At 37.2% G+C, this 19,506-nt stretch overlaps 1 protein-coding gene across 1 annotated transcript in view; it reads right to left on the reverse strand.

Annotated features, from left to right (window-relative positions):
* Window positions 1–424: 424 nt before the first annotated feature.
* The window catches only part of DENND1B (DENN domain containing 1B), a gene marked incomplete at its 3' end in the record, with an annotated part of 159,598 nt that continues 140,516 nt past the window's right edge, over window positions 425–19,506 (reverse strand). Inside the window, exons 18-22 of the mRNA XM_082483579.1 lie at window positions 18,148–18,204; window positions 17,231–17,341; window positions 3,626–3,705; window positions 2,205–2,421; window positions 425–973 (exon numbers count right to left, since the gene is read on the reverse strand). Of these exons, the coding sequence (XP_082339705.1) occupies window positions 425–973; window positions 2,205–2,421; window positions 3,626–3,705; window positions 17,231–17,341; window positions 18,148–18,204 (1,014 nt within the window). The remainder of the gene's footprint in view (window positions 974–2,204; window positions 2,422–3,625; window positions 3,706–17,230; window positions 17,342–18,147; window positions 18,205–19,506) is intronic.

Here is a 19,506-nt window from a genome sequence, read left to right on the forward strand (position 1 = left end):
TCAGACAAATCAGATTGCTCAGTTCTTTTCATGCTTAACGGGATTAATAGAGTACCTTCAAAACCTGGTTACCTGTTAGGTGATACCTTTCCTGCTGCTTAGAGGAAGCAAACGCTAGGAAGCACCATACACCTGCTGTATTTTTAACACAGACGCTAACTAGTACCTGATTTAAGAGTGCATTCATATATTTAGTTCCATTTTGTGGACCTAACTGCAGCCAACAAATGAACTGGGTAAACATAGAAGCAGATGTCCCAATGGCAGAAAATGCATATGCAACTGAAGAGAATTATTTTTATAATTGAAGACCTCTTATTCCTTTCTCATCTTTTGGTTATCATGTTATATGGAGTTATATGGAGTCCTGAGTAGTCTCCCTTTAACTTCTGATGGGAGTCAAGTTTCTCTTCTCATAGTTTTCTTACGTTTTATTTCCACTGCTACTGCTGGATAAGCTATCCTTTGAAATACTCAAACCATAGTGAAAAGCAGAATTCAGTTTGCACAATGACACCACTTCTTGAAGAAGCCCACCCTCTTCCGGAGTTTCATTTCCTTCCTTCCCATCTTTCTCCCAAGGGACCAGAATGGATGGATGTTGAGCAAGACTTGCTGGGAGCTGATCTTCTGAGGTATTGCTTAGTGTTTCATTCCGCTTTGCATACTTGTAAGGATAGCCTGCTTTGAAACTTTCTAGAGAAGCAAACTGGGCACTTGATTGTACTGGAGATGGGGATGTCATACTACTGGTGTCCACCTTGTTAGTAATAAAGGTTTTGTCACTACTTTCTTCTTCCAGCCTTGAGAGAGATTCTCTATGGCCACCAGAAGAAATTTGCTTTCTTGGCGATGGAGGGAGCTGCTTCCCGTGGAGGACACTGTCATCCTGACCGAGGTTCCACTCCGCTTGATCATTCGCACTGCTGCAGAGCAGGGTAAGGTTGCTCTCACTAGGTGCATTCGACTTGTTCTGAAAGAGAGAACATGTGTTTATAGTTAATGTCAGATGAAAGGTCCTGCACTGGCACTTTTGAAACAAAAATACTGTAATGGATTTTGTGTGTTCCTAAATCATGGATCCCCTTTGGGGTTCAATGTTACAAAACAACAATCCAAGAAACAATGTAAGAACAAGCGCTTTTACACTTCCTTGCCAGAACGCTCTCTTATGCTAAGGATTGCTTTTTGTACAAAGGAAGGATTTCTGTCTCCCCTGTCCATTCAGTCTTTGCACAAGCAGTTTTGACAGTGAACAAAGACACACTTCGCTGGTTTGTACCCATAATACGAGAAGGAGCTGGACTAAAACTAAAACCAGATGGCATTTCCTCTTTGCTTCAGTAATTAATTATACCAGCTTTCAATATTAAATTTTTTAGCCAAACAAACAAAAAAGAGGCATTTTATTAACGTGACCCCTGTGTGACACTCATAATATAAAACTTTACAAGCTTTTTAAACATTCGCATCAGAATTTGCTGTTCCAGCAACGAGTCTTCTACTATAGGATCCCTTTCAGCAAAAGTAAATGGTGGACAGCTGATAGGAGCTGGAATTCAAAACCACGACCGTTTTTTCAGCTAACATCACAGCAGTGCCTTGACGAGGGCTTTAAAGTTGTAGGCAAGCAGTTTGTTTACACTACAGGTCCTGTGCAACTTTACCTAAAAAATGACCAAGAAGCCCTCTTAGAAAGCTCTGGAGTACTGTTCTAGCAGTGTTTCAGGTGCAATTACCACATGGATCCCATGACTTAATCTAAGTGGAAAAATCACGATATCACTATGACCAGTTTAAGGATGCAAGGTGAAAATAGAAATAGGTGCCTTCTAAACCACATTTTAAAAAAAGAAAAGACTAAAATCAGCCTGCGAATACCAGATCGAACAGCTAAATACAATATTAAACCATTTGATTATGTAAATTATTATATTATTCACAGCTCTATACGTGGTTACTGTTATAAGGGAAAAATAATGTTCCAAGATGACAGAGTAAACTGGACAAAGGTGTAACCGATCTCTTGGCTGGTGAAAAACCACCATGCAGCGGCCAGCATGGGTGTACTGTCCTAGGAAGATACACCAGCAATTCTAAGGACTATGCTGCAGTGTCTGAGCTGCATGTTGTTGATCCCACAAGTGCAGGATGCCACTATAAAAGGATTGGGGTTGGTTTTCAAATTAAAGCAGAGCACTAACCGCAGTCTTGTAATCAATGTCATCCATTGACTTAAAGAAATCCAGGCTCTTTGCTCCTGAGAGCTTTCCTTGATCTGAACTGTGTGTGCTCAGCGTGTCCAAAATCTCCCCAAGCAAGTCCATTTCTCCTTGATGCTGAGGAGTTATTCCAGTTTCACCGGAATCATCACTATCATAAAAGTAAGCAGAAGTTTCTTCACTGTCTTCTGATGATAACCTGAAAACAAAAACTTTTTCATCAGCTAAGAACATAAAAAACATTTTATTACAGCCAATTCTGAAAGTAAGTCGGAGAATGCATTCAAAGACCTTTGAAAGGGAATGTTTATTTCTTTCTGCTCAAGAACTTTCTTAAACATACATGTATGATATCTATGGAGATGCTGTTACCATTAGCTGGTTTTTCTGTCTCCTGGCTCTTCCCCAACCACTATAACTGTTACTTCAAGTCACCCTTAATATGGCTTCCCACATCCTCCCTCCAAATTTTACAGTTATTCCAAAATTTGTTCCTCTTTTCCCTTGTCTACACCTTATATTTAGGTCAGTGTCGCTACACCTCTCCAACTGACCCAGCCACATGTTTTGTTCTAGTGGCAAGACTCTCATACCGCAACTCTGCCTCTCTCATATGACCAGATTTACTGGAGTATTGCCTATCTGCAAGTAGAACTGGCGCTTTTGTCTCTTATTTTCTCTTTCATTCATTGCAATACTCTTACCTCTGACCCCCATACTACTGCAGTCTTTCCCTGTCTCTGTCTATTCAGAAGACTACTACAAAGGGTATTTCCATGGCTCACCGTTTTGATTATATCCTTTGAACACTTCTGCAGCTCCCTCTTCCCTACTGCATCATGCTTAAGCTGCCTGACTTTGCTTTCAAGATCCTTCATGGTTTATATTCATACATTCATTTTAAAAAATCATCTCCTGAATTCAATCAGAGAATACTCCAATGTAGCTTAAGCCTCAACTTATGATTTTCCTTTAGTTCACACATATGAAGTTCTTGATATAAAACACACAAGGCAACATTTCTCTTTCAGACCCTTCAGAAAACTTTCCATTGTCATGACCACAACACAAGACTTAAAGAATAGATTAGCTGAGGTCACTGCCCACCATGTTGACAAACATTGTTTCGCTGCTTCTTTGTGTATGTATCTTTTTATCTTGATTCTGTGAAGACTCAGGATTATGTCAAGCTCTTCTAGACACTATAAATAATGAAAATATATAGTAGCCCATCCCTCTTTTTAAAAACAGATTTAATCCTAAAGCACTTGACCTCATTTAGATCAGTAATCAAGCTAGCTGCCTGGACAGGAGAAAAATATGTCACTTGAACTCAACTTTGCTGAATAACACTAGTTACCCTTTCTCTCATACGCACACACACATCCAAACATGCTTCTTACTTGCTCGTTCTCTCCACCTCATCATCATCGTCTTCATCCAAGGTAAAATCCTGGTTACTGAGACGCTGGTTGAAACGAGTCTGGAAGACAGAAAATTAACATTATAATTTTTGTTTATTTTTTCTATATCAGCATTACTTATTTGGAGTCTAGCTGCCACTTTACTCATTAAAACTTCCTGAACACTTGATGAGGAAAACGACATATCGATCAAGTCTTCTAAAAGTTGTTATAAGAGGATGCGAAGTCCTCAAGCATCACCAATTAAAGAGCAAGAGAACCATTTGTCTTCATGGCCTATGGAGGGCCTTATTATTTATGCAAAACCTGGAGTGCCTCGTTATTTATGCAAAGCCTCAATTAGCAGAAGACTAGCCATTGGAGGAAAAGCATCAGTCAAGTTTACTACTTACCCTTTCTTGCAAGTATATCACAAAAAGCACTGTGGTTTACTATTTTCTGATAGAAATATTTGCCAAGTTTTGGTTGATGTGATTTACTGAGCAGGAATAAAAATGGATTTTTGAAGTAGCAAATACAAAAGAAGTCAAGAGTGTCTTTACATAGCTATATTTGTGTCAGGGTGCTAAACAGATATGCAGAGGGAGGAGTATGCCAGCCCAAAAATGGCACTACAAATGCCTTTGTGCAGGATATTTTACTGTAAATTACAGTTAACTCAAAGTTAGCGTACACTCAGAGCATCCCATGGGGAGCTTGCTTAGAGTAGCTGGTGTGCTGTAAATTCACACGCTACTGTACTGAGTACTCACTAATCTGTTATACCACATTATTATTGAGCAAACAGAACCGGGCTAAAGATTTCTATTATACTAGAAAAAAAAAGTCTCTAGCTTGACTGGAACATTAAGTCAGGAATTGCAGTCTCTTGTGCTTCACAAATGACTGTGTTAAGGTCTGTGCATCAAAAACCTAAAAAGTTTAACTATGCAGGCAATCAATCCACTGAAGAGATTCTGAACCTTGGAAAACTGGCCATAATTTAAAGACATATGGATAGAATTTGTGCAAAGGGAAAACAGTGTTAGCTAACTTTAAAGAAAATCATACGCAAGTAAAAAGAAGGGCTACTGCCCACATCTCATCATGCAGTTCACCAAATGCCTAAACTTCCAACAAGCCCCTAATGGGGAAGAAATGTGGCCTTGATTTCAGACTACAAGGAACGTGGAAATCTTGTACTGTGAGGATTTCAGTACGTCCCCTATTATAGATGTTGTCAGTGTTCTACATGTACCAGGACACTCTCTGTAACCTTCTTTCCCATCATTACTGTGAGGAACGTCTCAGTGTTCACTCTTTGCAGACTGACACATTTTTTTTCTTGTTCAACAAGAGCAGATGTCATCAAACCAGCAAGTTTTGATAAAACTTTCCATAGTTCTTTGCCCAGAAAGAGGACACATGGTTCTTAATGTGTTAAACCAAGTAACAGTTGATAGAAAATAAGATAATTATTAGAGTATTAAAAACTATGAAAGAACCCAAACTAAGTTTCATACTGAGCAAAAGTTATAAGATGGAATGCAGAGAAACAAATTATTGATCCTTCTAACTCCTTCCCAGTTTTGCGAGTTCCTTGTGTCATTTCCATCAGTGTTGTAATCAATCATATCCCCACTTGTAACTAAAGGGAGGTTAACCACTCTGTCTTAACTGATATTGTTAATTGGTTATCTCACTGACTACTGCCACAGCCACAACCACAGTTTTCAGTTTAAGAGTTGCTGCTTTAAGTATTTATCTTCACTGGGACAATTAAAATACTTTGTTTCTATAACACTGCTAATTCACTACTTCTCCGAGAAAATTCTGACATGACATTCATTGTAATTACTGGAATGGGCTGCTCAGACAGGTTGCGGAGTCTTCTTCTTTGGAGACATTCAAAACCCACCTGGATGCGATCCTGTCCAACCTGCTCTAAGCGAACCTGCTCTGGCAGGGGGGTTGGACCAGATGATCTCCGACGGTCCCTTCCAACCCCTCCTATTCTGTGATTGTGTAAAGCACTAATCCTGGAACTGACTCTTGGAGGGTAAAACTCCATCTGTCTCACTTTTTTTTGGAATTCGAATCAGAATTAGATACTGCCATCACAGTTACTTCTACTAACGTAAAGACAAGATTTTGCAGGAAAGAAGGTTCATTCAAAGTGTTGAGAAATTAAAAAAAAAAAAAAACAAACCGAACTAAGCCCAACACTTATTCATCTCTAGATGGATTAATCTTGTCAATGGAATAAAATCCCGCAAGATAACACTCACTAATTTGTCAAAATAATAAATAATGTTTCAAAGAGCGTAGATGGCAAGTTAAAAAAAAAAGGAAAAAAGAAAAAAAAAGAAGAAGGTTGTGTCTTTGAAAAACAGGAACTGAACAAAATTAATTAGACTCAGCAGACACCACAGGCATAGCAGTGGCCCCTCAGAGCATCTACAAACAGTATTATGCAAGTGTGTTAGTGAAAGAAGAATAACATAATAAAGGAATATAATAGAGCATATGTTGATAAACCTAAAAAAAATAAAAAAACAACGCAAAACAAGAACTTCTAGTTCCTGATGGTCAGACTCTCTCTTTGAAAAAATAGTTGTGTTACCAATTTAAATGTTTAGGTTACAAAATTACACAGGAAGACTTTCAAAAATTAAAGCAAATAAAATGGGATTTCCATACAAAGAAAAAAAGCAAAAGGGGAAGGAAAGGAAAATATCTGGCTGTAAATAACAACATTCTCCAGAGTTTACAGCTCTGTGCGCTAGCCACAGAGACAACAAGCAACACATGTTTTTGAATAGGTGACTTTCCTCTAGGAGCTGTAATAAAAAAGACGTCAAGGGAGGGGTATGTCCAGACTACTTCGCAAAAAAAGAAAAAGAAAGAAACTCTTAATAAATTCCAAAAGGAGAACCGTAAATCTTTTTCAGTGCTCCACTACGCAAAGTGACATAGTACGTGCACCTGCAAAAGCTGTCAAAGTCATTTAAGAAGTCCTTCCATTACTGACGTACCCTGCTGTTTGCAGTTATTTAAGCTTTTAATTTCTGTCTTTTCTGCATTTTGAAGTGCGTAACCTTTTTTATCCCTTTTTATGAAAAAGGACAGACTTCTGTTTCCTTCCTGATCAGCATTCTAATAACAACCAGACCACTTAAATTTATTACCGCAAGAAATGATATGGTAACACTCCTTTCTTGCTGCACCAGAACTTTATAAAGTCTTAATAGACTGCTGTCATGTTTTTTTTCTATAAAATAAAGCAACAAACTCCTTTAAAGTACTCAATTGTTTTGCTTCTTCCAATTAGTTCTGCTTACGTAATAAATCTATTATTTAATGTATCTATTTGGTATCAAAACATGATTCAACTTTTTTGATTTCAAATTTTTCTCATCTTCAGGCACACTGCCCCGCAAGAACCCATCTCTCATCTCGCTCAGAATGTAAGAGTTCATCTACTTAAACACAACAGGCTCAGGGTCTCCACAAGCCACTGTTGAACCATCAAGCCTGTGTGTAAAGTACGGCACAGGAGCAACTGCAGAGGGCATGAGGATATATACCCTTTTTGTATACGTAGTATACATCCTCTTTCGTTTCTGCCCCACTTCAAAATCGCATTCTGCAAGTGGTCCGCTACCTGTACGCTTGTGGTAAATGCTGATCACTGAAAAAGAAGGTGCTGACAGTATAAATACAGGTAGAACTAAACAAAGTGAGAATAGGTCCTTAAACTGTTCTCCTCTGCTTGCTGGTAGCCTCACAAAATGTACTCCTTTGGCATAAAAATGTAAACAACATACACGAATGCTAAAGGATTTAAATGTAAGATGGTTACATTCTTGATTGGGCATGAAAGTCAATCTTTGAAATGTCAGCTTTTTATTCAACACTAGACCTTTCAGAAGCACAGCTTTCTGGAATGAGCGCTTATTGATCGATACTAAGGCAGGAAGTTTAACAAGACTGCTGCTATTAATTGTCCTCGAAGTGAGAAACAAATACTCTTTTGATAAATGGCAGCACACATATAATTTCACATTTACCGGCTACTCAATACATCAACACGTTTTAAATTTCAAGAAAAGAAAAATATCTACTATGGTTTAAATCTATGAAGTACTCTTTCCTTTTTCTTAAAAATTCAAAGATTATTCATTCAATACAAGAAAGCAAAATAAATACAAGTCCACTATTATTTATGATTCAGTATTTTATTTTACCTACCCTCCTATACAACGCCACGCCATCACAGACATAATTATGGCTTCACCTCCAGTAGGGAGGAAAAAGATCTCTCAATAGTTAAGCACAACCTGTTGCCTTCCTTTCCAGTTAAAGACTAAACTAAAGCAATGGATAATAAAATCACAGGAAAGTACTTCACATTACTCTCCAAAAGAGCTGAGACTGATGGGGGAAAAGGGAAAGAAGAGCACTAAAGTAGTACAGTTTCTAAATTTTCTCTTCTTCAATGCCCTTATTTTTCTGAGACATGGCAGAAACAACCACAAGCTTAAAACAGGACTAGGGATACCAATTAGCTGCATGGACACCAAACCAAGAGAGATGCAAGCAGTAATTCTAGATTAATTTCTAGAAATTATCCCTTCGAAATCACCATTTGTGTGTTTTTGCTTACAGAAAGTAACACAAAGTAACGGTGCCTCACAAAAATAACACTCTGATATCAGAAAAGTTGTCCTGGATATAAATTAGACAGATATTATCTAAGATACCATATTTGTTTTTTTTTTTTTTTTTTTAATTATAACACAGGACTCATGGATAATTTAAAAACTAACGTTAAATAAAAAAAAAAACCTTCATCCTCCCTAGCATAGAAACATTCTCTACTTGAAGAGATTCAGACTTATAGATGATGCATTTAGAAGAACACGAAGTGGTTGGAAACATCCACTGCTTTATGCCACGAGACAAAAGTGTCATCAATTCTGAGATCCTGTTAATTAAAATGACAGGGAAACAGAGATACACAAAAAAATAGGTTTCCAATGACAGAAAGAAATCCTTTTCTGTGACAATTAAGAGCCTGCAAGAGCAGGAAGTCCCCCCAAATCTGTTCAGACACATAGACAACCAGTGTAGATAAGAATATGGGCACAGTACTTTGGAATGACAAGTAACCTGTAAAGCAACAGAGATCTCCACTGACTTCTGTACAGTTAAAGGAACCATTAATATCTGCGCTGCGGTAGGATTTATTGTAAGTAAGGATGATAAATTCATTGAGATACTTAGTCATGGATGCCACGTTATAATTATTTACGTTCTGAATTACTTAGGTGAAAAATTCACAAACTCGAAGCTTCCTAACTTTTATGTACGCTATACTCCTGAACAAAGATAATATCTGAGAATTTTGTAACGCTGCTTTTGATTTTTAAGGATTAATGATGCTTCTGCAAATATTTTTCAGAAATAGTTACGATTTTCTCCAAAACAGCAAATAAACTTCCATTTTTTCTGATGAATTGCAGACTGTTTGTCCCTCGGGAAGCCTGTGCTACCTCCTGTCCGGCCGTTTTCAGCTGACACACTGTGGCACCATGCCACACATCAGTCTAGCTGCAAAGAGTGAACCATCCGAAGGCAGCCTGGCTTCACATTAATTGGCAACAAGCAGAAGCTTTAGTGTTTCAAAATAGGACATGGAGATTCTCAGGGCCATTTGCAACAACTACAGTGAGCAGCTCTTCTGTAAAGAAATATTCTTTACGGAATTTTTTTGGTGGATGATTTTAAGAATCGGATTCACCGGGGAGAATTTCCAGTTACAAAACTAAGAAAAATATCACTTATTTTCCCTTTCTGATGATTATTAATGCCTTAGGTTTACTCAATGATTAGAGGGAAGGGAAATGACAGAATGGAGGGTTGAGGGGGTCAAAGGAGAGAAGAGCAAGAAGATAAGGGGGAACGTGTGTCAGAAGGGAAAAACTAATCGGTGTTCATATGCACAAAGGCATGTGACTGTCCATACGCACAAAGCCAGAAAAGGGAACGTGCTTTTGAGGTAACAGGAAAGTCAAGAGACCCGGAAGTAACTCAAGTGTGTGACTTCAGTGAATCAGAATTGCTGTAAACCCAGTTTGTCTGGCTGGAACACGCTACCTGTTTGATAAAATTCCTAAGCAGGTAAAACACAGATTACTGGTTAATTGATCTTTCCATTAAAATGTGCATCATATCCATAGATCAGCATGGCAAAATCACTGCTGGAAGCACTGTTGGCAGATCGCGTGTGAGTTTTTCAAAGGAAAACTTACCAAAACCACTGAAGTTAAAATGTACAACGTGGATGCGATCCTAAACACAAACATCAAATACCTCTAGACTTCAAGATTTAATAGAAGACACCAAATGTCACAGAAATTGAGATGGATAAAACCTGAGCAGCAGTGAACTCAGACCTATGGACAGTGGAAGAACGTATTTGAGAGAAGCTCTGTATGATGCTTGAAAACAGACTAGTCACATTTGCAAGAAAAGACGACTATGCCCTAGAAACAGAAATACTGATTCCAAGCACATTTCTGTCTAAAGCTCCCGACCAGAAGGATTAGCATGGAGGAGTCCCTCCTCCTGTTTGCACCAGTAGGAGTCTTCTGCTCAACAAAGAAGGTCTTTCCCTGCAAGGTGCTAGGGAACATGGATGGCACTCAGCTTTGGATGCTATTCACTAATTTCAGATATTTTAGAGCCCAAATTAGACAATAAACAGCAGGAGAGAGGCATCATCACGATGCAATCTAGATTTTTAGGTGGGCTGAGTTGCCCTTTGGTCGTGCCCCTCTCTCTCCACTTACTGCAGAAAGAGCTTAGGGCAGCACTGCTGCTAACTTCAGCATTTCAGTCAGTAGTGTCTCAGATTAGATGGGTTGAATCTGGGCTTTCACATTCAGAGACGCCGAGATCCCTGCAGGAAAAGCTTTGCCCTTTTCTTCTATGTCTCCCTCCTTTGGGTCCCAGACAAACTGTATTCTTTAATTGAACTTCTTTATCCATTTTTTTCACTCTTTGGTACAGGACTAGAGAGAGAAAGAAAAGGTTAGGGAACATATAGTACTAGAGCTGAGCTTTAGACATAAGGTTGTGCTCTCCAAACTTTCAAGCCAGAAGGCAAAAGCAACATGGAAGTTGGGACGCAGGTCCCAACCGTTAGATGATGGTTCTTCTGGCTCCCTGCTTTGGCCAGGTGGAGCCAAAACACAACCCAGGGAAGATAGAAGATACACCGCAAACGAAAGCAGAAGATACCACTGTTACATTATCGTGTCAATAAATTCTCCTGATGAAAAAATTAATCTGTTTATTTCAATCAACTGCTAAGGACAGAAAGGTTCATCCAGTTTTGAAGATACTTTGTGAAGTAGCATTTTTCTTTCAGATCCTTCAGAAAAAAAGAAATCTTGGTAGACATACCAGTATGGTTCATTCGTTTGTAGAAGAGAGACCCTCAAAAAGGCTGCCTTTCTATTTGTTAAAAACCCAAAATAGGTGACAACAATAGCCAGAAAAAGCATCTGCAAACTTTTTGCTTGTCTAAATGTCTCTCTCAGGAGGATAAATCAGAAGTAGATGTGATGATGACTTCGACCTGAAAAACCATCATTCCACTAAAAGCCTACAGGGTAACAAAAAATTCCAGAGCGATTTCCTGACCGTTACTTGACCATCTTTCCATTCTTCTTTTTTATTTTTTTAATTGGCACCATGGTAATTAGTGAAGAGATTTCTCAAGTGATGTTTACTGCAAAACTCAAAGAAGAACAGGCAGCCACAAGATTTACGCTGGTTTATGGTTGCAGAATGAATGGCAGAACTCTGCTGTGGAGACTTGCAACAGTCCTTCGCTTAATAACACGGTAAGAAGAGATCGGGGCAGAGAAAAGAGGTCACACTAATAAAAATACTGAAATAATAATAATAAAAAAATCTTTACAAACTTATACTGCTTCTTTTTACTTTAAGTGTGTTCACTGACTAAATTAAAATCAGCCACCGCCACTGTTCAGAGGCACTACCTACTATCTTCTTGCGGGGAGGAGGTTTGAGCAATCTTGTAATTATACCTCTACTTGGTAGTGTACATTCCTGAAAATAAAATTATGCCTGACACATGAAAGCACCTAAATGTTTAAGTCGCACCAAACGCAGATAATCTTTCAGTTAAAAAAAAATAAAGGAAGTACCGCTTGATTTCTAAGAAGTCTTGTGTTGTAAAAAGCAAGGTTTGTAACAAGGCAAAGGATACATGTGTGCCTGTACTGCTTCGGAAAGGCATCAGAGCCACGAGAGGGCACTCTCGTAATCTACAATTTGGATTTTTGCTGCCTGGCTTTTTCATTTTTAATTAAAAGGAAATCTGACTGTTCTGCAGAATGAAGAGATCTTACTTGACACACCAAGACAAAAGATTTTTCTCCAAATTAAAGGAAGCGAATGATATCTACAATATTTTCAAAATGGCACCACATTAGCTAAAGAAATAGAATTTACTAATCGACCAAAGCTTAACTTCAAAACTATATTTTACAGAAACAAAACCTGATTCAAATTAAAAGCTAGCTGTTACCGTTTATGACATCTGTCAATTTGTAATATTTTAGTCAATGAGAGGAGACGATACCTCCAGCTATATAACCAACCAGTATTATCTGTGGATGCTAGGCATAGATGCGATCTCAAGCACATTATCTGAATCCAAATATAGGTAAAAAATCAGAGCTTTTACGTTTCTGAAATTATTGTGGAGTTGTCTGCAGGATTTCTTTTTTTTTTTTTTTTTTTTTTTTTTTTCCTTAAAGGGGTTCAGTCTCCTTGTACAGAATATGTATATTCAGCACTGGATTATCACAAGCATTTCCTCTCCTCTTTTATGTTCCCAGAAGAAAAAGTCTTCAGAATAGCCCAGTCTCACCACCTTTTTCAGGTTAGGAGGGTAATCAGTTACTGGAAGCCCTTTGTAGCTAATGATTATGTCATTTATTTTACCGGGCATTGTAGGGGTATTGATAAATGGGGCACTCCTGAAGGTGAGGTTATTCTGAACACATCTTGCTGCCTGACACTTGCTATCTTTGTTGAACAGAAGCCAAGTATACTTACTGCAAGCTGAATTACATATTGTCTAGTTACTAGGATATACTGCAATAAAAGTCTAAAAGCCACATTTACGATATGCTTTTAAGAAGAATAAAAAATGGTAATTGTTTTCTGTTCGAGAATACCGAGAAAAAAGTTTAGTTTAACTTGGCTCTTACTACCTTATGCAAAAGTATTTTTTAAACCTTCTTAGACACTGTATTTAAATCCTGCAAAGTCATGGGAAGTAGTTCACTTGGTTCCTTCGATATACGACCATTTAAGGTAGGGCTGACACACCGGGATTTCTGGTAAATCCACACTTAGGATCCAAATGCCAAATGCCCAAGTTTCCATTACGGCTGCAAAGCAGTGCATGCCTAAAGGTACAGGTATTACATACATTTCCTTAGAGACAAGGGGGCATTGCTAACTTACTAATTATAAAGTGAACTGGTAGTTCTTACCCGGTATTCTGCAAATCTTCAAGAATGTTTTATTAGCCAGTAAATACTATTGACATCCTGAAATGCTCCATTTTTAATAAGCTACCCCATCACCTGACATAACGGTAAAATTACAAAGATCATATTCATGAAATCGCACAGATCTTCCTTGGCATTCTATCCAGGCTCATAATAAACCCGCTCTCTTTTTAATTATATATTGATTTGGAACAACTTTATAGAGCTCTCACTGCATTTAGGTCCCTGTCTACCCAGAAATCTGCACTACCTGGGAGTATATAATGAAACAGAATTAAAATAGATTATGCAAAAACCGAATGCACAGTAGTCTAATACATGCACTACCGTACCCCACTCATCAATAGTTAAAGGAACTCGGCAATATCGTAGGCAAAACACCGCAGAGTTGAAGCAATCTCACGCTTGCATTAATTTTTATCTCAAAAATTTTAGCAGGTGATTTCTTATATCTTCGACATACCTAATTAATGTAGGAGATAAAACATACCAGAGCCGTATCACTAGATCTAGGCATGAAACAGTTAACAGCAGTGCACATGCCAAGGTTTTAATAAGGCTTAACAACAAAAAGCTTCAATCCTCCACTTTCACTAGATTTTGTTGTTGTGGTTTTCCCTTGCTTAGGGCAATCCATCTGTTAATGTTGACTTGCAATATAGTTAAGCTCGCACACGTATAAAAAGCCTAGAACAGCTAACCTAAGCAAGAGTAAGCTCAAATGAATATTACAGAGATAGAACAATTCATCTTAGGGAAAGATTAATTGTGTGCGCGCGCGCGCGTGCACACAGGCACGTATGAGTGCACTCCCGTTATTTATTATTTTTTTAGGAAAGACTTTCAAAATGCAAATTATAGGAGGGCAAGCTGATCACTATTTTGCAATAACACATTTAATTATTTATCCTCCGATTAGGTTTTGACAGCTATTTTACATGCTATAATTTGTTTTGATTTACTGTTATTTTTTTTTTTTAAGCCTATTGCCAATCTGGCAAAAAAAATATAATAAAACCACTATGACAGCAATGATAAAGCTTAGTAAATATTCATTGTTAAAAACGGCTCTGCACTGTGACCAGTGCTGGTATTCTCCCTGGGCCAAACTGGCCTTGTTTTCAATAAAACCAGAGAAGTATCCTTTCCCTTGAGCCCTGTTAGGCTGAGGCTGCAGTTGGAACTGTCATCTTCACACAAAAGCAAAGGGGTTGGGTTTTACAAACGCAAAGCCTAATTGGGAGATCTTCATGGCTGTACCCTTGACATTTATTAAAGCCTCATCAACAAAACAGGAAATAACTGTACTAATTAGCAGACCCACATACAAACTACTATTTGTTGGGGTAAAAGCAGATTCACTTCCTATTGTAAAGGAAACGTCCGCCCAGGCCCCAAAATCCTGTTATGAACCAATTATGAAAATGATCTTTTACACTGAAGCAAACTTTCATATCATACATAATGTTTTGAAGTAAATATGTTTCACAGCATCTCAGATAACTGCTGGCCAGTATTTGTGTTTAACTGTTTCCAAGAAGTGGAGAACGAAAACCTCAATGCATGAATCTAACATGACATAAAATATAACACCAAATTCATTACATTTACAAGCTTTAAAATGTTTCAGTATGGAAGAAAAGAAATAAAGGACAGAGGTTCCTCTCGTTTGGAAGCAAGATAACCATTAAAAGCAATCTCTCTCTTTTGTTTGTTGTTTTTTCAGGTTTTGGGGGCGATATTCGAATACACATTGCAACTTAGTCAATATATGATCCTTACTTTAAATTTACATCAAAATGCATGAAGTGCACATTAGCACTATCCTTATACTGCTATAGACACTCATGGGCACCATTTTAGAAATCTGGGTGGAAAGGTTCATTTGCAAGATAAAGAGTTACAGGGAAAAAAAACCTAAACCTGACAACAATAGCAATCTGTGAAACTAACTTCTTTGAAATGGCAAATTCGGTACTAGATCAAACATATACACATGCAATTGTGAATACAAATATTTATTTTTATTTGGACGTAAAGCTTAAAATCAGCACTTATTCATAAAGAACTTGCATTTATCTTATCTTATTCACATACTTACCACGATCAAAAATAAAAACCAGAGTAGCAACAGCAGACTATTATTTTTTAGAAATATTTCGGTTGGTTTGTTTTGGGGGATGAGGGAAAAGTGGGAATAGCTTGAGTGAGAGGTGAAGGAAACCGCACAGGACCAGAGTTCTTGGGGAGGCATTACCATTTGCTCCTTCCTGCCCACTGGGCTCAAGTGACATTTGGGACAAGAGCTGGGGAGAAGACACGGGATCTTCTGTCTGCAGCAGAGCAAAACTGCAGGGCTATTAGTTACAAGCTTTGCTAGTAAACAAATCCTATGTACATGTACGTGTATGTGTATGTGTGTGTATACATACATAAACACGTATATGTGCAAAGAAAACTATGGATTGATATGGACTCCTTCTGTCTTGTTTTCAAAACTAAAAGATGACTGGTAGAACCAGCAACAGTGATACTGAAGGATTTAACAGATTTCTTTAATATAAGCAGCCTATAAAAATTCACTGACTATATGGGTACATTCGTGTTTACGCAGATATACAATTCTAAATGTACAAGTATAGAGCTCTAACGTTAATAACATGAATAGTTCTTAAAATATTTGTTTCTAATAGATAACTGTAATTTTAATATATAGCAAATAATTTGATAATGTGAGGAACTAAAATGCTTTTAGTGCAGTATAAGCCAACATTCAGATAAGTGTAGCTGAATCTACAATTGTGTGTGTCTTCTCTTCTGATACTCACTGAAAAAAATAAAATCTACTGTACATGAGTTCCTAAAAGAAGGCAGGCAACATAGTTGCCTGTATATAAAAATATTCTGAGGGTACATAGTTGAACACTTTATCACTGGCTTTAAGAGATCAAGAAAACACGTACAAAGTAAAACCTGCCTAAATAATTAAAGCAGAAAATCTTTGTATTATTTATAACCCTACTAAAAATAATGACTTAATATTAACGTACAATTTCAATGGCGTTTAGCAATAACCTGCATCAGTTCTCTGTTAAGTTTCACTAACTTTCTATTTATTATGGATAAAAACTAATTCAAAATGAAATTGATTAAAGAGACAGTCCAGATTTTTATCATTGCAATATCTAATGTAGAAAACCAAATGTTGTTAGATCAGCTGGACTGAATTTCTATACTTCTTATCTGAGGAAGATACAGGCATTAAAAATCCATACATAAGCATTCATTATGTATATTAAAACCACACAATAACAATTTAATGTAAAAATATATGCCCACACATTAAAATATGTACTTATGCAGGCATTCATTCCCAGAAAATAGTGCTACAAAAACTATTTTATTGCTATCTTTGAAATAAAACTGTCAAAATGAATCCAAAGATACTAAAACACTTGCCAAAGTTGAGACATTACACCTGTTACTTCAAATCAAGACTAGAAAGGATTAGAGAACAAAAGGACAAGAGATTGGCACCGTATTAACTAGCTGACTTATTAATAACATAATAAATCGTAACTATCTGAGCAAGGTTAAAAGCCATACAACTGCCAAATCAATTTATTAGAAATGCAAAATTGATGTGCCCCACTATAAGAAACTAAAAAAAATAGCTTAAAACAGATCTGTGAATAGACCAGAATGTATTTGCTGTGAAAAGCCTTTATCAAAAACAGTATTTAAGAATGAAATCTCAGATTCATACTTATAAATCATCTGTTTTTTCCCCTCTCAACAGGGATGAAATATGAATAGTATTTTTCCTCCATTCAAGCACTATAGCAGTATTTCTATAAGTATAGCCTTCTAATCCCACTATGCAAACACACGGAGTAATCTTACACAGATTCCCTGATGCGTTACGGTAAGTAGCAAAAAATTTTCCTCCTGTGAGTGTGAGGAAGAAGACAAGTTTCAGGTGTCTTACCTGTGCCAGTCTCCGTTTTTCTGAGTTCGCTCTTTTCTCATAATGCAATGTGTAGACAGGACCAGCCTGTCCTGCGCCAGCGCTGCAAGTTCCATACTCTTCCTCATTCTCCTACAACAAACCAGATTTAAATTCCTTTATTTATGATCATTATCTGCAAACGTACCTTCCATATTATGCATGCAGAATGCATTCAAAATTATCTTGCCACAATCTATTACTGTCATGAAAATACCATCTGTAGTAAGAAAATCACGTTTAGCTTTTTAGGAAGCTGAATTATCAACATTGTCATTTAAAAGATGAATTGTTCAAGAGTCTAGGAAATATTTTTGAAAGTTGTCTTAAAATAGCATAAAATAGATCTAAAAAACGGTTCCTTCTCCCTACAGAAAAATCTTAAGTGGAAACAAAATTTTCAATGGGAAAAGCAGCTACAAAATGCCTAGAATATATTTTCTGATATTTCTGCAATATTGCTTTTGCAAAATGAAACTATTCCTTCGTTTTTAAACGTTGCCATTGTCCACATAGCTTACGAAGACAGAACAGACAACTACACCTTCTGAAATACACTGCACTGCAAGACTCTCCCATCTCAAATTCGCAGCTTGAAGCAAAGGCTTCGATTGTGATATCAAAGCAATCAACTTTATGAAAACATACATCCTGTTAATGTATCTTTGAAGACCTCTGTTGTTCTATGATAAAATATGCAAACAATAAAGAGATTATTCAGTGGATGCATAGAATGACAGATAGTTGCCAGAGGGCTCGTTATGAAAAATGTATTGTTGAACAAAGGGCTAAGCATATTTCAAAAGTCATTAAAAACACAAATCTCATGTGATTTGTAAAGTATAAGCTTCAAACTGATACAGGAAGCAAGGTAAGAAAGTAAAAAGTGTACCACATACCTTGTGTTTTAACTTACTCTTCACTTCTCTTATTCCTTGCCTTGCCTGATTTTTTGCCTAGAAAAATAAAAGGACTTAAGTAGCTCTGCAAGACACTGGCTGTAGTCATGAAACATGCTTCAAGATACCATACTTATTTTACCTTTTTTTTAAACACCTGGTGATATCAAGACGGACAGTAACCTTTATCACAAGTTTCATACATGCATTGTCAGCGTATTTAATACATTCATGCTTTGTCTGTTTATTTTAGGATTTTTTTCGGTACATGCATGCCAATGCTATGAAAACACACGTACTCAAAAATTCTCCAATATTACTAAGGACAGGCTGAAAATGGTTGCATGCATCACTCCTTTATTCAAAATGGTCCTTTAAATTTGAAATGGTATTTTAGCAGCGAGGCACGTTGGAAAAATGTTAAGATTTTCAAGATGACTGCTACAGTGTTCCAGTCTGGCAACTTGCAGGGCAACATCAATCTTAAGAAATGAAGTGATTTCATATGCAGATGGAGATTTTGCCCAGTGTTGCTGAACAGCATAGTGCTGCTATTTAGGGGAGAATTCTGTATGTATTAAAATAGGAAGCCAAGGATCACTGTTGCATGGAAAACAGAGCCAAGAATGTTCTTCAATAGAGAAATGAATTATCAATACAGAATACCATGTACTTATGCAGACAGAGACAGAGATAAGGAGGGGGAGTCGAAAAAAGAAAAGATGGAGGGAAGGAGGGGGGACCAAAACCGCTAACCCTAACAGAAGAAAGGGTATTTTTCCTATATGAATATTGGAAAAAACTATGGAAGTTTTCAAGGCTGTCCTGAAAATAGGACTTTTGAGAATATATTTAAAGGGCATAAATATGTGGAAAGCACCTATTTTCTATGGTTTTCTATACATGGAAATTCTGCAAAAAAAAATCATTTTCTTGAATCAAAAGGTCAGACAGTCTTTTTGATCCTTAAATCATACATCTATAAGCTCAATAGCAGCACAATGGGGTGCCGTGTAGCAGATGCTAACCTGAGAGCCACTTTAAACTGTCCAGATCATGCTCACAGCATTTGGATGAATTTTGGAGTGCTTTGTTCTAACTCAGAGGGATGGCACCAAGCACGTTACTCAGGGCTACCAATCAGTTTTCTCACAACTAAGAAACGCATATTTCCTTTCTCTAGTAGTAGGCTCCATAAAGGGCAACAACATTAGAAATTAAATGGGGTATAAATATGAATAGCTTATACACACAGATCCTCACAGAATTAACAGAAGTTCACTTTGAAGAACCTTTATTATCAAGCACATAATTATCAAAATTGAAGGCTGGGAGAAGATCAGGTAACCACAGTCTAAG

This window comes from Vanellus vanellus (assembly GCF_965231255.1).
Source record: "Vanellus vanellus genome assembly, chromosome: 5".
NCBI classification, from domain to species: Eukaryota; Metazoa; Chordata; class Aves; order Charadriiformes; family Charadriidae; genus Vanellus; species Vanellus vanellus.